The sequence below is a fragment of the Hylobates moloch genome, unplaced genomic scaffold, assembly GCF_009828535.3.
Source record: "Hylobates moloch isolate HMO894 unplaced genomic scaffold, HMol_V3 SCAFFOLD_3, whole genome shotgun sequence".
Lineage (NCBI taxonomy): Eukaryota > Metazoa > Chordata > Mammalia > Primates > Hylobatidae > Hylobates > Hylobates moloch.
In genome coordinates this window covers 34,282,390-34,302,842 of record NW_026652278.1, presented here as the reverse complement: position 1 = coordinate 34,302,842, position 20,453 = coordinate 34,282,390, and the positions used below count along the sequence as shown (strand labels likewise).

General features: G+C 42.8%; 1 protein-coding gene across 1 annotated transcript in view; it reads right to left on the bottom strand.

Annotated features, from left to right (window-relative positions):
• GOT1 (glutamic-oxaloacetic transaminase 1) overlaps positions 1–20,453 on the bottom strand; it is a 31,158-nt gene that overhangs the window by 3,134 nt on the left and 7,571 nt on the right. The window contains exons 3-8 of the mRNA XM_032134680.2: positions 6,767–6,890; positions 6,189–6,301; positions 5,808–5,912; positions 3,768–3,918; positions 3,513–3,678; positions 2,629–2,771 (exon numbers count right to left, since the gene is read on the bottom strand). Coding sequence (XP_031990571.1) covers positions 2,629–2,771; positions 3,513–3,678; positions 3,768–3,918; positions 5,808–5,912; positions 6,189–6,301; positions 6,767–6,890 — 802 coding nt within the window. The remainder of the gene's footprint in view (positions 1–2,628; positions 2,772–3,512; positions 3,679–3,767; positions 3,919–5,807; positions 5,913–6,188; positions 6,302–6,766; positions 6,891–20,453) is intronic.

Below are 20,453 nucleotides of genomic sequence, written 5' to 3'. Positions count from 1 at the left end.
CTGTGCCCTGAAGCAGTGATTAAACGGCTCCTACCCTGGTTTTTGGTTTTGTTTTAGTAAGTTTTTGTTTAGAAAGTTTTAGGCCTTTCTACTTTTTCAGAGAAGGGAAGTGTCACAGTTTGAGAAGCTAGTAAAAGTTATGGACTCTTTCCCTAGAGCAGGGCCAAAATACACATATACAATTTTTTAAACATCATTTCAGGGGCTTCACAGTTCTCCTAAACGTACATCCAGGGACTCCAGGTTAAAAGCCCAATTCTGACAGAAAAAAGATAACAAAGGAAGTATTGTAATGTGAGAATTGTAGAAACTAGGTGGCGGATATATGGGAGTTCACTGTACAATTCCTCCAACTTTTCTGTATGTTTAAAACTTTTCTGGCCAGGTGCAGTGGCTCATGCCTGTAATCCCAGCACCTTGGGAGACTGAGGCGGGCAGATCACTTGAGCTCAGGAGTTTGAGACCAGCCTGAGCAATATGGTGAAACCCCATTTCTATAAAAAATTAGCCAGGCATGGTGGTTCACGCCTGTGGTCCCAGCCACTCGGATGCTGAGGTGGAACGATCACCTGAGTCCAGGGGGCGGAAGTGGCAGTGACCCGAGATTCCACCACTGCACTCCACCCTGGGTGACAGAGCGAGACCCTGTCTCAAAAAAAAAAAAAAAAAAAAGGCCAGGCACAGTGGCTCTCGCCTGTAATCCCAGCACTTTGGGAGGCTGAGGCAGGTGGATCACTTGAGGTCAGGAGTTTGAGACCAGCCTGGTCAACATGGTGAAACCCTGTCTCTACTAAAAATACAAAAATTAGCTGGGTGTGGTGGCTCATGCCTGTAGTCCCAGCTACTTGAGAGGCTGAGGCAGGAGAATCGCTTGAATCCAGGAGGTGGAGGTTGCAGTGAGCCAAGATTCTGCCACTGCACTCCAGCCTGAGCAACAGAGCAAGACACTGTCTCAAAAAGGAAAAAAAAAAAAAAAAAAAGTTGGGAGGAAAACAAAACCTCTGTTTTTAATAAGGGCAAATGATGTCAAGTGCTAAAAATATAACTTTTGTATTATAAGCACAGTTCTATCCTCATCATTTTTCCAATTCATAATATTAATAAAACTAATTTCCTCCTGTGGATAATGGGAAGATATGGATATTTTACAGGTAGACAGTCCCATATTGTGAACTTTTAGACTATAACTACTAAAGACTATTAATATTTCTGTTACATGTAATATTTTTATAATTGTGAGTGAACTAATTCTCCGTTCCACAGTCAAGAGGACATCTACAGCTAACTGAGCTATTTCTTTACTTTCTTAGGTAGCTTCATTTTACCCCAAAGTATTTTGAGGGGTCCACAATACAAGCTTTATTAACTCTCATTTATATTTTTTTCCTTTGGATTTTTCTGAGCCCACTTCACACTGGCACTGTGATGGCCCCAGTTAAATACCTCCCCATGGTCTCTGCTATTCTACCTACAAACCAAGCCAGCCACACATCCTTCCCTAGAGTCACTGGAACACACAGGTGAGTCGTCACATCTGCACTGTGGGAATTACTAAAGAAATGAATAATCTCAGCTACTCGGGAGGCTGAGGCAGGAGAATCACCTGAATCTGGGAGGTGGAGGTTGCAGTGAGTTGAGATCACACCACTGCACTCCAGCCTGGGCAACAGAGCAAGACTCCATCTCAAAAAAAAAAAAAAAAAAAAGAAGAAGAAGAAGAAGAAATGACTCTTCTGTCATCAGATGGGACTGCAGATGGCAGATGTGCCCTACTGACAACTGACCAAGATCATGCATGATCGTCTACTAGATTTTCAATCAGCTTTTAATTCCAACCACCAATCTAGGTTCTTTTTTTTTTTTTTTTTTTTTTGAGATGGAGTCTCGCTCTGTCACCCAGGCTGGAGTGCAGTGGTGCGGTCTCGACTCACTGCAAGCTCTGCCTCCTGGATTCAAGTAATTCTCCTGCTTCAGTCTCCCGAGTAGCTGGGACTACAGGTGCCCGCCACCACACCCAGCTAATTTTTTTGTATTTTTAGTAGAGACGGGGTTTCACCGTGTTAGCCAGGATGGTCTTGATCTCCTGACCTCGTGATCCGCCCACCTCGGCCTCCCAAAGTGTTGGGATTACAGGCATGAGCCACTGCGCCCAGCCCAATCTAGGTTCTTGTTTATGAAATGCAGAGATAACTTTGTAACCTCTTTTTGAGGATAATACCTAGAAATAGGAAAGACCTGTTAAGAAATCAGGTCCCCGAATAACCATACATACTTATATTCAGGATTTTGGCAAACCCAAAATGTACCTGAGCATTATAAGAACTTTTCATAAATTAAAGCTCCCAGCTACCAATCCTGTTACCTCCCAGCTGGCTCTGAGCCACTTCCCAGCCCACAAACATGGAAATATCTTGGCTGTGGGTCAGCAGGGCAGGCCACAATACTCTTCTGAGACCCAAAGAGTTTATGAGACGGTGGGACACCCTAAGAAAACCTAACTTGTCCTGGTCCAAAGCAATGGCTGCCCAATTAGGCAAAGGCCATGAAGGTGAGCTCAAGGCGAGCAACTGAAAGGAATGTTGTGTGTCTACATGCACGCATGGGCTGGAGGTGGTGGGGACCACTTACGGTTCAACCCGGTGAAGCTGAACATGCCAATTTGATCAGTGATGTGGTTCCAGGTCCCAGGGGTTTTGAGGGCTTCTAGTCGTGCCCTGAGTTCAGATCTCATGGTCAGAATCCGGTCAGCCATTGTCTTCACATTACCTGTCCTGAAGCATGGACAGCGACGTAAATACCAATCCAGACAGGAAAGATGGTACCCGGAAACACACAGGTTTAAAAACCGTAATTTAAATGACAGCTGACAATGGGATCACAACCTGCCTATTATGGCATGTGGATGTCTGGATGGGTGGATTAACATACCAGAGAGAGAGACTTAGGGGGCAGAAGGAAAGGACTGCATTTACTAGTGAGTCTAGTGCTAGTCTCGGGTATACTGGCTAGAATACACTCACATTTCAACTGAGGCTTCACCGAGGTGCTGCTATAGATATTAATAGGGTAATATGTTTCATCAGGACTTACTAGAGATTGCAGATTTAGCTACTATATAAAAATTACTGTTCTAAAATAAGATAAAGTGTATGTAAATTACAGATAAAAACCAAGAGCTCCCAAACTGTTAAACTGCCTAGACGTTGGATATTCTGTTTTGCTAGGAATACCTTCTTGGGTTTTCCAACTTTATGGGGAGGAAGACTGGGTGGAGGGGAAATTGGGGAAAACTACCATTCATCGAGTGCCCCCTCCTGTCTTCCAGGTGTTGTGTTATGCACATGTGAGGTAGGTATCAGTCCCTGTTTTACAAATATCTGAGAGTCAAAGAAGTTAAAGTAATTTTATCCTGCTTCTGCCAAAATGAAAGGAAGAGACCCAGTTAAATGTACTGGGACAATTACTGTTCTGCACTCCCCACCCCCCGGCCCACCAGACTGGGAGCCCCTTACCATTCCTCAAAGAGCTCAGGGTTAGAGAGGGTGCTGGCCACGATTCGTGCTCCCTGGGCGGGGGGATTGGACCAAGTAATCCGCACGATCTTCTCCATCTGGGAAAGGACTCGCAGGATGCTCTCAGGTTCTTTTCCAACCACAGTCAGATTCCCGACTCTCTCATCTAAAGAGAGGGGCCAGAATCAGCTGTGGCTGCCGAAGTGGGGAGTGATGCGAGGAGGTGGGGCTGTAACTCCTCGGGAGAGCACTCACTGTAGAGCCCGAAGTTCTTGGAGAAGGACTGGGCACAGAAGAACTCGAAGCCTTCAGACACAAAATAGCGAATGGCCCAGGCATCTCTCTCCAGGTTTCCAGATGCGAAGCCCTGATAGGCTGAGTCAAAGAAGGGGAACAGAAACCGGTGCTGTGGGGAAGGAAAGTGAGTCAGGGCAGGAAATCCTTCTGGCACCAATCTCAGACACCGGCCTTCCTTCCCCAGCTGATGCCTGGAGGGAATTTCAAACACTGTCCATTTCTCCTATTTCTTGACTATATGCACCCAAACACCACTTTACATCCATTTCTCTCTACAACCAACAAGTGTAACCTTTTCCGTAAGCTTTACTTTTTAAAAGTACATTGTCCTAGAGTGTCCCAATTCAGCTTAGAGAAGCAGGGCTTACTTTTGACGCAAGGAGACAACGTCCTACACTGGTGGATTTTCCTCAGTGAATTTCTGGTGTGAGAGCCTTAGTCAAGTGTAGGCTTGGTATCCCCAGGGCTCTTCACAACCTCGAGGCTATTCTGCTAGGTACTCAAGAGGAAGGGAACAGAGTAGCCTCCATTCTTGTCACTCATCTCCTCAAAGAGCTCTCCACAGGGAACCTGCTTCTATAGCTGTCCTCTCTGAGTGGACACCACTTCCCTCCCCGGAACTGTCCAAGCCTTTGATTGTACTTTGATTCCCATTTCTTAGGTGTATCTTGACTAGGCAGGACTGGGGGGAGTCTGGACTCCTAACTCTACAGCTCATCCCCCACATCCTGGCACTCCCCAAGTCCCATCAGTCCTGTCTCTTAAGAGCTCCCAAATCCTTTTGTATCTCACTGTCCCCACTGCTACCTACTTCACCCAGGTCACCATCAACTCCTACCGGGGTTATGGCAACGGTCTCCTAACTGCTCCCACAGCCTGTCTAGTGTTGCCTCTCTCTGATCCATTCCCTGCCATGACATCACGGTGACCTTAAGATCACGCACATCCAATCATGTCACTCCCCGACATCCAAGATTTCAGTGGCTCCCCACTACCCTGAGAATAAAGTCCAAGCCTCAGTACAGAGCCTGCCCCTATTCACTCTAGCCTCATCACTCACACTCCCCATGATCTCTGCCTGGGGCTTCTGACCATGCTCTGCCCTCTGCAGAGCGCATCCCTTCCCTGTCAACCCCTGTCTGCTGATGCCTTCTTAACTCCTCCCCATCCTACAGGACTCAACATGGAAACCACTTCTTCCAGGAAGGTTCCTGCCACCAACCCCCAAACTCCCACATATACACTGCCCAAAGTCTGGGCTATGTACCCCCGTATAACACTGTCAACACAGCTATCTCACAGCATCACAGCTGCCTTAGTACTCGTCCATCTCCCCAAACAGGCTGTCTGTCTTTGAGGGTAGGGACTGCATCTGCTCCATTCAATACTGTATTCCCACAGTGTCCAATATACAGCAGTTCCTTAATAAGTATTCTACAAACTTGTTAGGGAAGAATATACACACTTTCAGCTAGGAATTCCCACCTAGCAAGTTATGCCAAAGAAATAATAAAAGGAAATTTTGTTACATAATTTTTCATCAGATCAAGCAATCTGAAGTAAACCTAAATATTCATCAGATGATTTACCCCATCCCTAATACGACATATCCATGAACGGCATATAATATAGCTATGAAAAATGATGCTGCAAAATATTCAATGACATGTATATAAAGAAGTGAAAATGAAAAACAAATTGTGTTGCAAAAAACAGTACAGACAAAATGATCTCATCTTTGTAAAACATACATAAAACTAGACACACACACACACACACACACACACACACACACACACACAGTCTCACATTCTATCTACCAAAACATTAACAGTATCCTTCTTTAGGTAATACAATTTACAGTTAATACTTATTTTCTTCTTTGGACTTTTCTCCATTTTCCTAATTCCTCAGCAAACAGCAAACAGGTATTGCTTCTGCATACATTAAATAAGAATACATACTATTTTTTAAGAGATGCTCTGAAGGGGCAGTTACCTTCATGACAGAAGCAATCTGCTTCCACTGCTCTGGAGTTGGGTCGGTCCCAGTTGGGTTGTGTGCACAGGCGTGGAGGACAACGATGGAGAACTCAGGAGCGTTCTGAGGAGAAGGAAGCTATGTCAGCTCTGACACTGATGGGAATATTGGGAGACAGAGTCAGCAGCAGACTGGTCAGTGATGGAGGGCAAAGGGCAACCATATTCTTGTCACTCTTTCATGTCTCTTTTGTGCCCTCTCTCTTACATGCTATGTCAGAAACCACCATCGGGTGTGGGGAAGGTGTCTCAGACTCCTTCACTTAGCAACTGGTCCAAAGACTTTGCCTGAGATTCCTGACACCATGTAATTCTCTACTTTTTCCTCTAAATCACCCACCTCCAGATCATTTAGGAAGCCCTGGAGGTCCAGTCCTCTCTTCTCTGCATCCCAGTAGCGATAGGACCGAATGTCTTTAAAACCAGCAGCGGAAAACACAGCATTGTGATTCTCTGCATCAAAGGAGTAAAAAGTTAAGCACTTTACAAACACTAGGAGGCATGAGTGGAAAGGATGCAAGTCAGCTTCCCAGGCTCAATGTCCACTGGGCATCATCCAGGCTGGGGGTTAAGATGTAGAGGAATGATTGCAACCAAGAACAAGTTCAACCAGTCACATTAATGCCAGACTTATATTCTACTACAGTGATACTTCCTGCATCTACATTCTATGCCTCCTCTGGGGAGTTTCAACATAACCTTGGTAGATATAAGTCTACTAAGAGTCTTGAGAAAGAGTATTCTTAACTTGATTTTGAGCAGCAGGTTTCTCATGCACTGCCATAACCCACTGTTCAAGCCATTCCCAATGGTCAGTTGTTCCAGGGCTGGATTATATTTTCTGTGTAACCAGGGAGAGTCATGAGGATAATTCTCTCTGGTTTCTGTTTTTCCTCTCACTTCAGCTGAAAGACTCACCCCAGGTTGGTGAAGACACATAGACGGGTGTGTTCTTGTTGTTTGTTCCATTGTACCAGCGCGCTAAGAAATCAGCTCCAATTCGAAGTGCACCTGTTCCCCCCAAAGACTGCACACCTCCTACCTGAAAGAGAAGAAACAGGGTCACAGGCTGATAATGCTGAGGTCAGATAATATTTACAAAAATAAGGTAATAGCACTTCCTCTGTGCCTGCCCTGTGCTAAGCCTTTTAATCGTATTATCTCATCAAAACCTTACAACAACTACATGAAAAAGGTACTATGATTTGCCCATGTTTACAACTGAGGAAACTGAGGCTGAGAGAGGTGAAGAAACTTGCTCAAAGTTACCAGCTACTGAGCAGGAGTGCCAGTCTTCAACCTAGGAGGTCTGACACTAGAAGAAGCTTCCTTTCTGAACACAGAGGTAGAGGACACACCGAGGCCACATTTGTATGTGTGTGTGTGTGCATGCATGCGTGCACATGCCTTGGAAGGCAAACCCATCTCTTCAGCACCCATCCTAAGATCAAACTTACTCTCTAGCATAAGCCTCTAAAACAGTGTTCCTAACTTGTCATTGACATCAATCTGTGCTACTCCTCATCTCTAGAATTCAGCCTTATTAATCCTTAGAAGTATGTTCTAACAAAACAGAGGTGATGCATGAATACTACTTTCCTCTCCTTGGTTTCCTGTCATCTTTTTTTTTTTTCTTTTTGAGACAGAGTCTCATTTTGTCACCTAGGCTGGAATGCAGTGGCATGGTCTCGGCTCACTGCAACTTCCGCCTCCCAGGTTCAAGTGATTCTCCTGCCTCAGCCTCCCAAGTAGCTGGGACTACAGGCGCCTGCCACCACGCCCGGCTAATTTTTTGTATATTTAGTAGAGACAGGGTTTCACCATTTTGGCCTGGTTGGTCTTGAACTCCTGACCTTGTGATCTGCCTGCCTTGGCCTCTCAAACTGCTGGAATTACAGGTGTGAGCCACTGCACCTGGCCGGCCTCCTCTCATCCTAAAGTGACCTAACATAGGCAATAATAAAAGTCATATTTTATTTATTTATTTATTTATTTATTTTACTTTAAGTTCTGGGATACATGTGCAGAATGTGCAGGTTTGTTACATAGATATACATGTGCCATGGTGGTTTGTGGCACCCATCAACCCGTCATCTAGGTTTTAAGCCCCGCATGCATTAGATATTTGTCCTAATGCTCTCCCTCCCCTTGCCTCCCACCCACCGACAGGCCCCGGTGCGTGATGTTCCCCTCCCTGCTTCCATGTGTTCTCATTGTTCAACTCCCATTTATAAGTGAGAGCATGCGGTGTTTGGTTTTCTGTTCCTATATTTTATCATTTACAAAATGCTTTCACGTACATTCAATGCCCACATCCCCTCTAAAGTCAAGTCTATATCCCCTGACACATGAGGAACTGATTCAGAGACATGTTTTTCCCAAAGGATACACAGCTGTTAAGTGGCACAGCTCAGCACAAATCCAGGTTTTCCATTCTAGACCGAGTCACTACATTCTAATGATGTAGTTCTCTGCCTATAGATCTTTGATTTCGCCTCTTCAAAATTCTAATTAGGTTTCAGCATAAGTCTCTCAGCAGAAAAATGTCATAAACCACATGTTGCCCAATTTGTCTAAAGGACTGAAGAGAAAGGAAGAGAAAGATCACATGAAAAAGTCTATCTAGCCAGGTGTGGTGGCTCACGCCTGTAATCCCAGCACTTTGGGAGGCCAAGGTGGGTAGATCACTTGAGCCCAGGAGTTTGAGACCAGCCTGGCCAACATGGTGAAACCCTGTCTCTGCTAAAAATACAAAAAAAATTAGCTGGGCATGGTGGTGCACACCCGTAATCTCAGCTACTCGGGAGGCTGAGGCATGAGAATCATTTGAACCTGGGAGGCAGAGGTTGCAGTGAGCCAAGACTGCACCACTGCCCTCCAGCCTGGGCAACACAGTGAGACTCTGTCTCAAATAAATAAACAAATACAAGGAGGGACACACGCCAATCTCCTAACAGTGGCAACCTCTGGGGAGGGGTCCAAGGATGTAGGAATAGTGGTTGAAAGGGACTTTGACCTAATCTATAAGTTGTTTTTTTAAAAATAAGATGAATGTATTCATGTATTAGCCATAACATTTTACAACAATTTAAAACACCTATTTAGATGTCTGGGATTTATTATTAAATAATAATCCAGCTTTGGTGGAGGGCAGGGAGGCAGGGAGGCAGGGAGTGGGGTAGAGGGAAATAGACAGGATTGACCCTATACAGATAATTGTTGAAGCTAGGTGATGGATACATAGGGATTCATTCTTTATACTGTTTTCTCTACTTTCATATAGATTTGAAATTTTCCATAATAAAGAAGGTTTTTTTGGGTTTTTTTTGTTTGTTTGTTTTTTGAGACAGAATCTCGCTCTGTTGCCCAGGCTGGAGTGCAGTGACACGATCTCGGCTTACCGCAACCTCAGCTTCCTGGGTTCAAGTGATTCTCCTGCCTCAGACTCCTGAGGAGCTGGGACTACAGGCACGTGCCACCACACCCAGCTAATTGTTGTATTTTTAGTAGAGATGGGGTTTCACCATGTTGGTCAGGCTGCTCTCGAACTCCTGACCTCGTGATCCACCTGCCTCGGCCTCCCAAAGTGCTGGGATTACAGACGTGAGCCACCACGCCTGGCCAATAAAAAGGTTTTAAAACTCTTCTTAGAGAAGAAAAGCTTCCTAAATCTTTTTAAGAACCTAACATAACATTGCTGCTAAAAGACAACAAAAGGGAAAACAGTAGAATGAGAGACCTAGCTCGTACCTTGATACTAACTTCCCAAGTAAACATTAATGAACGATATTAATCCAGCAGTACATTAAAATTACCCCCTTGATTGAGAGTCATCCCATGAATGGATTATAAGAGATATAAAACCAGTCATGCTGCTAGATAGAGAAAACCCAAATGATCACCACAACAGGTAAGAAAAGCTTGGCTATTCCTGAGATAAATGCTTAGTAAAACAGGAAACAGTGGATACTTCCTGAAAATGACGAAAAAAATTCATTTAACCCATAAGTCAGTTTAAAAACAATGAATCATTTAGTAGAAATCCCATTTAAGCCAGGAACAAGGCAATGTTACCAATTATCGGCACTATTATGCACCAATGTTCTGTTTGTATTTATAGGTGTGAGCATCTGTGAAAGAATACTACCTGAAATGTGAAACGTAAGCAAAGTTGACATTCAAGGGAATGCAAAACTAAACACAGCTGTACATTACAGAGAGGGGCAAAGGCAGTGCACTGGGGTGAAAATGCTCAGTGTGTGTCAGATTTGGTGTGCCAACTTCTCTGTTCTTTACAGTGATTCTTACTGAGCACTCATCCCTTGCTATTACTTTAAAAGTTTTGCCCCCACATTGTGGTTTACCTGAATTCTTTATGCAAATTGCTACCAAGATGATACAACACAAATGTGCATTTATTTTTTAAGGATTTGTCATCCAGCTAAGTTGAATGTCAATTTCATACATGACTGCACATTTCAGATACCTAAGCCACTCTAGAGTGCTAATACTTCCTAAGCAAATGAGCAAGACCTCCCTTGAACATGGTTTTAACTTCTAGAAACATGACAGATGCATAGACACCAGTGGAAACATTCCCAGGCATAATTTTTCATTTCCTGCGCTCAACTTTTAACTCCACCCTTTCTCTCCCACTACAGAAAGCAAATTCATTTTTTAAAAAAAGTCAGTAGAATACATTAAAAATGTGCTTAGAAGAGATAAACCCACTCCACATTAACTAATCCTTGACATTCATGACATATATGACACTTCAAATATCAAATTCTCAAGAAGTTATCACTCCCTAAAACTATATTAAATACTGGATGGCTTCAGTGAAACACAAGTTGCTCTAAACATCAGCAACTAACGGAAACAAGTTTTTGGTGAATCAATAACATAGTAATTTGGTCATTCTGTGAACTGATTTTTGGCAAATTGTCCTACAGCCTAAGAATGTCCTGTACTTATTATAAAGGAAAATCATAACATCAAAGGAAGTAAGTACAGACTTCTCAAGGAGCCGGGCAACTCGACCTGGGTAAATAAGAGTATCCAGAACAAGGGAAATCCAGGAAGACTTGGTATGAAACTAGACAGAGCAGGCCTCTGCTGGACATGTCAGCATATGATTGCTGGATTCTAGAACCTTTGTCTAACAACTTGCCGATACTATGACTTCACCGTGAGGAGTAGGAGAGCAACCGGGAGCTGCCTGTGGCCAGAGTCATGCTGCATTTATCTGGGTGCCCCCAGCATCTCTCATGGCATCTGGCACATGGTACTACATAAGCATGTGCTGAACTAGATGAAGAAAGAAGACAGTGGTGAAAAGATCTGAGCCACAGCAAAAGCCCCAAGTCTCCTAGAGGCAATCAAAGTGAGAGTGGGATGTCATGATGTGACAATGAGTTATGGCCCATGAGCCCTCCTTTCTGCAATGCTCAGTAATCTCAAAGCTGAAACAGTACTATGCCAGGGATGAACAATGGATATTTCTGTCTGGATCCTAAGATCTGAAAGTGGAAAAGTAATACAAGGCAGTGAGGAGTCTAGAAAATAGGTCTCCTCAAAATGGGTAAAGGATCTGGAAATGTTGAATCTGGAGAAGAAAAATCTAAGGGAATAAATGATTACTGTTGGTTTGCTTGTTCACTCATTCTTTCATTTATATCTCATCTTTAAGTTTTGGCTCAAATGTCATTTCTATTTCTATCACAACCACCCTAGTTAAAACTGTATCCACTCCCAGAATTCCTAACATGCCTCCTCCTACTCTATTTTTATAGCATTTATATCTTTAGTATACTATGTCATTTTCTTATTGATATAGTCAATAAGATTACATTTAGAGTCTGTTCCTCTCCCCAAAACTGAATGCAAGGGCAGGGGATTCTGTGTGTTTGAGTCACTGTTGTGCTCCAGCATCTAGAATAGTGCCTGGCTCTAGTAGTGGGCATCTGATGACTAAAGGAATGAATGAATCCAAACCTCTGGAATCTGAGGTACCTGGATAGGAGCCAAATGCTGAAAATCTGCAAGGTAAATAAGTAAACAATGATCCCTGCCCTGGGGAAAGTTAGGGTCTTGTGGGAGATGAAGACTTATAAAATTATCCATTATAGTAAGCACAGTTAAGTATTGTTATTCCCAAGCTGTGAACAAAGTCCTGTGATAACTCAGAGAGCTTAAACAAGCTCTGCCTAAAATACCTAAGGATTCAGTGTGGAAGTGGCCCTTGATCAGCTCTTGAAGGACTTAGAGATGGGGACTGGAGAGCTAGAGCAGTAAGGGAGGGCATTCCAAGTGGAGAGAAGGGCCAGGCAAAGGTTCTTAGTCATGACAAGGCCCAGTAGGTCTAGAAAACAGCAAGGCTCTTAGAATGGCAGGACCTCTAGTGGAGTGAGGGGAAATCAGCAACTGTAAGAACAGGATGAAGACTGTCACCTGTCACCTACATTCACTGCATGCCAAGCTCAAAGTCTGGATTTTACCCTACAGGCAATGGGGGAGCTATGGGTAGTGGGGGTGGGGAGTGGGAACAGGTGACATGGGTAGCTTGTTTTGCCAAGGAAGGTCATCCTAGCTGCAGCATGCAGAATGAACTAAAATAGGGAAGAGACTAGAGGCAGGAAGGTAAATTAAGAGGCTATTAGTGAACTAAGACAGCAGCCTGGGAATGGTGAGGCCTTCCAAGCAGAAGAAAGGCTCAGAGCTTGAACAAAAGGCAGCAGAAACCTCTGCAGACTTAAATGTCCCTGTTTGACAGCTTTGCAGAGAGTAGTGGTTCTCTCAGCATAGAGTTTGAGATCTGAGAACGAACAGACTGCCTCCTCAAGTGGGTCCCTGACCCCTGAGTAGCCTAACTGGGAGGCACCCCCCAGTAGGGGCAGACTGACACCTCACACGGCCAGGCACCCCTCTGAGACAAAATTTCCAGAGGAACGATCAGGCAGCATTTGCTGTTCAGCAATATTCTCTGTTCTGCAGCTTCCGCTGCTGATACCCAGGCAAACAGGGTCTGGAGTGGACCTCCAGCAAACTCCAACAGACCTGCAGCTGAGGGTCCTGACTGTTAAAAGGATAACTAACAAACAGAAAGGACATCCACACCAAAACCCCATCTGTACGTCACCATCATCAAAGACCCAAGGTAGATAAAACCACAAAGATGGGAAAAAAACAGAGCAGAAAAACTGAAAATTCTAAAAATCAGAGTGCCTCTCCTCCTACAAAGGAACGCAGCTCCTCACCAGCAACGGAACAAAGCTAGACGGAGAATGACTTTGACGAGTTGAGAGAAGAAGGCTTCAGAAGATCAAATTTCTCTGAGCTAAAGGAGGAAGTTCGAACCCATCGCAAAGAAGTTAAAAACCTTGAAAAAAGATTAGATGAATGGCTAACTAGAACAACCAATGCAGAGAAGTCCTTAAAGGACCTGACAGAGCTGAAAACCATGGCACAAGAACTACGTGATGAATGCACAAGCTTCAGTAACCAATTCAATCAACTGGAAGAAAGGGTATCAGTGATGGAAGATCAAATGAATGAAATGAAGTGAGAAGAGAAGTTTAGAGAAAAAAGAGTAAAAAGAAACGAACAAAGCCTCCAAGAAATATGGGACTATGTGAAAAGACCAAATCTACGTCTGATTGGTGTACCTGAAAGTGACGGGAGAATGGAACCAAGTTGGAAAACACTCTGCAGGATATTATCCAGGAGAACTCCCCCAACCTAGCAAGGCAGGCCAACATTCAAATTCAGGAAATACAGAGAACGCCACGAAGTTACTCCTTGAGAAGAGCAACTCCAGGACACATAATTGTCAGATTCACCAAAGTTGAAATGAAGGAAAAAATGTTAAGGGCAGCCAGAGAGAAAGGTCGGGTTACTCACAAAGGGAAGCCCATCAGACTAACAGCTGATATCTCAGCAGAAACTCTACAAGCCAGAAGAGAGTGGGGGCCAATATTCAACATTCTTAAAGAAAAGAATTTTCAACCCAGAATTTCATATCCAGCCAAACTAAGCTTCATAAGTGAAGGAGAAATAAAATCCTTTACAGACAAGCAAATGCTGAGAGATTTTGTCACCACCAGCCCTGCCCTACAAGAGCTCCTGAAGGAAGCACTAAACATAGAAAGGAACAACCGGTACCAGCCACTGCAAAAACATGCCAAATTGTAAAGACCATCGAGGCTAGGAAGAAACTGCATCAACTAACAAGCAAAATAACCAGCTAACATCATAATAACAGGATCCAATTCACACATAACAATATTAACCTTAAATGTAAATGGGCTAAATGCTCCAATAAAAAGACACAGACTGGCAAATTCGATAAAGAGTCAAGACCCATCAGTGTGCTGTATTCAGGAAACCCATCTCACGTGCAGAGACATACATAGGCTCAAAATACAGGGATGGAGGAAGATCTACCAAGCAAATAAAAAACAAAAAAAAGGCAGGTGTTGCAATCCTAGTCTCTCATAAAACAGACTTTAAACCAACAAAGATCAAAAGAGATAAAGAAGGCCATTACATAATTGTAAAGGGATCAATTCAACAAGAAGAGCTAACTATCCTAAATATATATGCACCCAATACAGGAGCACCCAGATTCATAAAGCAAGTCCTTAGGGACCTACAAAGAGACTTAGACCCCCACACAATAATAATGGGAGACTTTAACACCCCATTGTCAGCATTAGACAGAACAACGAAGACAGAAAGTTAACAAGGATATCCAGGAATTGAACTCAGCTCTGCGCCAAGAGGACCTAATAGACATCTACAGAACTCTCCACCCCAAATCAACAGAATATACATTCTTCTCAGCACCACACCACACTTACTTCAAAACTGACCACATAGTTGGAAGTAAAGCACTCCTCAGCAAATGTAAAAGAACATAAATTATAACAAACTGTCTCTCAGACCATAGTGCAATCAAACTAGCACTCAGGATTAAGAAACTCACTCAAAACCACTCAACTACATGAAAACTGAACAACCTGCTCCTGAATGACTACTGGGTACATAACGAAATGAAGGCAGAAATAAAGATGTTCTTTAAAACCACCAAGAACAAAGAAACAACATACTGAATCTCTGGGACACATTTAAAGCAGTGTGTGGAGGGAAATTTATAGCACTAAATGCCCACAAGAGAAAGCAGGAAAGGTCTAAAATTAACACCCTAACATCACAATTAAAAGAACTAGAGAAGCAAGAGCAAACACATTCAAAAGCTAGCAGAAGGCAAGAAATAACTAAGATCAGAGCAGAACTGAAGGAGATAGAGATATAAAAAACCCTTCAAAAAAATCAATGAATCCAGGAACTGGTTTTTTGAAAAGATCAACAAAATTGATAGACCGCTAACAAGATTAATAAGGAAGAGAGAAGAATCAAATAGACACAATAAAAAATGATAAAGGGGATATCACCACCAATCCCACAGAAATACAAACTACCATCAGAGAATACTATAAACACCTCTACGGAAATAAACTAGAAAATCTAGAAGAAATGGATAAATTCCTTGACACATACACCCTCCCAAGACTAAACCAGAAAGAAGTTGAATCTCTGAATAGACCAATAACAGGCTCTGAAATTGAGGCAGTAAATAATAGCTTACCAACCAAAAAAAGTCCAGGACCAGACGGATTCACAGCTGAATTCTACCAGAGATACAAGGAGGAGCTGGTACCATTCCTTCCGAAACTATTTCAATCAATAGAAAAAGAGAGAATCCTCCCTAACTCATTTTATGAGGCCAGCATCATCCTGATACCAAAGCCTGGCAGAGACACAACAAAAAAAGAGAATTTTAGACCAATATCCCTGATGAACATCGATGCAAAAATCCTCAATAAAATACTGGCAAACCGAATCCAGCAGCACATCAAAAAGCTTATCCACCATGATCAAGTGGGCTTCATCCCTGGGATGCAAGGCTGTTTCAACATACACAAATCAATAAATGTAATCCAGCATGTAAACAGAACCAAAGACAAAAACCACATGATTATCTCAATAGACGCAGAAAAGGCCTTTGACAAAATTCAACAGCCCTTCATGCTAAAAACTCTCAATAAATTAGGTATTGATGGGACATATCTCAAAATAATAAGAGCTATATTTATGACAAATCCACAGCCAATATCATACTGAATGGGCAAAAACTGAATGGGCAAAAACTGAAAGCATTCCCTTTGAAAATTGGCACAAGACAGGGATGTCCTCTTTCACCACTCCTGAAAGTTCTGGCCAGGGCAATCAGTCAGGAGAAAGAAATAAAGGGTATTCAATTAGGAAAAGAGGAAGTCAAATTGTCCCTGTTTGCAGATGACATGATTGTATATCTAGAAAACCCCATTGTCTCACCACAAAATCTCCTTAAGCTGATTAGCAACTTCAGCAAAGTCTCAGGATACAAAATCAATGTGCAAAAATCACAAGCATTCTTATACACCAATAACAGACAAACAGAGAGCCAAATCATGAGTGAACTCCCATTCACAATTGCTTCAAAGAGAATAAAATACCTAGGAATCCAACTTACAAGGGATGTGAAGGACCTCTTCAAGGAGAACTACAAACCACTGCTCAACAAAATAAAAGAGGATACAAACAAATAGAAGAACATTCCATGCTCATGGATAGGAAGAATCAATATCGTGAAAATGGCCATACTGCCCAAGGTAATTTATAGATTCAATGCCATCCCCATCAAGCTACCAATGACTTTCTTCACAGGATTGGGAAAAACTACTTTAAAGTTCATATGGAACCAAAAAAGAGCCCGCATTGCCAAGTCAATCCTAAGCTGGAGGCATCACGCTACCTGACTTCAAACTATACTACAAGGCTACAGTAACCAAAACAGCATGGTACTGGTACCAAAACAGAGAAATAGACCAATGGAACAGAACGGAGCCCTCAGAAATAATACCACACATCTACAATTATCTGATCTTTGACAAATCTGACAAAAACAAGAAATGGGGAAAGGATTCCCTATTTAACAAATGGTGCTGGGAAAACTGGCTAGCCATATGTAGAAAACTGAAACTGGATCCCTTCCTTACACCTTATACAAAAATTAATTCAAGATGGATTAAAGACTTACATGTTAGACCTAAAACCATAAAAACTCTAGAAGAAAACCTGGGCAATACCATTCAGGACATAGGCATGGGCAAGGACTTCATGTCTTAAACACCAAAAGCAATGGCAACAAAAGCCAAAATTGACAAATGGGATCTAATTAAACTAAAGAGCTTCTGCACAGCAAAAGAAACTACCATCAGAGTGAACAGGCAACCTACAGAATGGGAGAAAATTTTTGCAATCTACTCATCTGACAAAGGACTAATATCCAGAATCTACAAAGAACTCAAACAAATTTACAAGAAAAAAACAACCCCATCAACAAGTAGGTGAAGGATATGAACAGACACTTCTCAAAAGAAGACATTTATGCAGCCAAAAAAACACATGAAAAAATGCTCATCACCACTGGCCGTCAGAGAAATGCAAATCAAAACCACAATGAGATACCATCTCACACCAGTTAGAATGGTGATCATTAAAAAGTCAGGAAACAACAGGTGCTGGAGAGGATGTGGAGAAATAGGAACACTTTTACACTGTTGGTGGGACTGTAAACTAGTTCAACCATTGTGGAAGACAGTGTGGCGATTCCTCAGGGATTTAGAACTAGAAATATCATTTGACCCAGCCATCCCATTACTGGGTATATACCCAAAGGATTATAAATCATATTGCTATAAAGACACATGCACACGTATGTTTATTGCGGCACTATTCACAATAGCAAAGACTTGGAACCAACCCAAATGTCCAACAATGATAGATTGGATTAAGAAAATGTGGCACATACACACCATGGAATACTATGCAGCCATAAAAAAGGATGAGTTCACGTCCTTTTGTAGGGACATGGATGAAGCTAGAAACCATCATTCTCAGCAAACTATCGCAAGGACAAAAAACCAAACACTGCATGTTCTCACTCATAGGTGGGAATTGAAGAATGAGAACACTTGGACACAGGAAGGAGAACATCACACACAGGGGCCTGTTGTGGGGTGGGAGGAGGGGGAACAGATAGCATTAGGAGATATACCTAATGTAAATGATGAGTTAATGGGTGGAGCACACCAACATGGCACATGTATACATATGTAACAAACCTGCACGTTGTGCACATGTACCCTAGAACTTACAGTATAATAATAAAAAAAAAATATATATATATATATATATAAAGGCTCAGAGCTCAGTAACAACTGGTACCCAGAGTGATGTATTAATAGATGCTAAGAGTGTATCCAAAAAGTATCTTCAAATATTTGCTGCCATGAAGATGGCCTTTTAAAATTGTTTTATGATCAAAAATATAAAACAGGATGAACTAGACTAAGAGGGAGGCCTATATTCCCAGGATCAAGGCTACAAACAATAGCCTTAAGTCTTAACAGGGTAAGTCATCAAATGGAGATCAATGGGCAGAGGAACAGCATCTGTCCAATATAGTTAACAACTATATAAGAAATGCAGTCTTAGAGGAAGAAACTCCCAACACGGAATCTCTATTTTCATTTGTCAGTAACAGAATTCCAACTAATTTATTTAGTTTCAGAAGAGAGGCCCCAGTGGCCTACATTCCCCACTTTCTTTTTCTTTTTTTTTTGAGACAGGGTCCCATTCTGGTGCCCAGGCTGGAATGCAGTGGTGCAATCATGGCTCACTGCAGCCTCCATTTCTTGGGGTCAAGCAATCCTCCCACCTCAGTCTCCCAAGTACCTGGGACTACAGGTGCATGCCACCATGCCCAGCTAATTTTTGTATGTCTTTGTAGAGACGGGTTTTTGCCATGTTGCCCAGGCTGGTCTTGAACTCCTGAGCTCAAGTAATCTGCCCACCTTGGCCTCCAGAAGTGCTGGGATTACAGGTGTGCACCACCACGCCCAGCCAGTTCCCCACTTTCAAACTTCATTAGGATTCTCCTCTACCTCTGCAGAAACACTGGATTTTCAGAACAACTTCCCAATATGATTAATAATCTCTATACTCTTAACTATTCTAACCATATGCATTCAGTTCCTTGAGGCAAATCATAGTCTCTCATTCCAATCCATACAAAACTTTAATCAAATTCATTACTTGCCTAATCATGGACCTGAGTCCCAAGACCTTCACCAGGGCCTTCCCTGCTTCCTGGTACATGTACAAATGTACGTGTGTGCAACCTTTATTGTACTCTGCCATTCTGCTTATCAGGGCAACTGGGTAACATGATATACAAAAGAAAAACCTACCATACACAGCATGTGGGGAATAAATCAGATGACTCCAAGATGCAGTCTCCTCAACGCATGAACTACAGGCTACATCACAACACTGACCCAGGGGAACAATAGTGGCCACTGGTTTAAACTGCACAATTCCCAACTGGACTAGTGCAAAAATCTGAGCTCTTCCTTTTTCCACCCACCCAATCAGACTTATCTTTTTCAAACAATACTTTTACTGGGTAACTCCTCTGCTCCAACCTTCAGTTGGCTTTTCCTGCCCTGGCTGCCAGAATCAGCCTGTCTAACCTATCCAACATGTTCCCAGCTCTCATCAGGTAGGTATCTTTATAAGCTAGACCTGCTTAGCTCTTGCCTCTGTCCCTGGACTCCTACCATTCAAGATGAATATCCTTGCCCCTCTTCCATATTTTGTGGTTCTCAAAACTGGCTATACTTTGGAAACACCTGGGGAGTATTTAAAAAATATGCCCATGGGGGAGAAGAAAAGGGAGTGAAAAAGAGGGGAGAAGGGTGGTGCCTCCAAGATTCTGATTTACCTGGCCTGGCATGGGGTCCACAGGGCCCAGCCATAGTATGTTTTTAAAAACTCCCCAGGTAATACTAACATCCAGCTGGAGCTGAGAACCAGCGTCCCGGCCTCGCTCACACATTCTCTAAGGTTCAGCTCAAATGCCATCTCCAGCACTCATAGGTCTCCCTCCCCTCTGAATTCCTACAACACTGAGAATCTGTTCCACTTCCTGGAACACACAGCCTATCTCGCTGTGTCTACTTCCAAATGTGTTCTTCCTCCATGTATCTCCAGTTGCACATAGAATATATACCAGGAAGCACTTAAATGATAGATGCTGAGATCAACAGTAGAAGTATTAAAGAATATTAGAACTGGCAGGGACTTTAGACGGCATCTCCTAGTAGCTCCTGAACCCTTGGGGGGCCATAAACACCTTTTGAAAATCTGATAAAAGCTATGCACCTTCTCCCAAGAAATAAGTACACACAAAATTCTGCATATAATTTCAGGGGACTCAGAGGCCCCTTAAACAATTCCCTACGCAAGTGCTCCTCATGGGATCATAGACTCGCACTATGTGGTCTTTTTCTAACGTGTATGTGAGGCCAGAGAACTAAATGACTTGCCTATGATCAAAAGTAGTGGCAGAGTTGGATCTAGAACCCTGGTGTCTTTATCATTCCATTAAATTCTTTCTACTTGGCATCTCCACTGACTGCTTCAAATGCAGTAGCTAAAA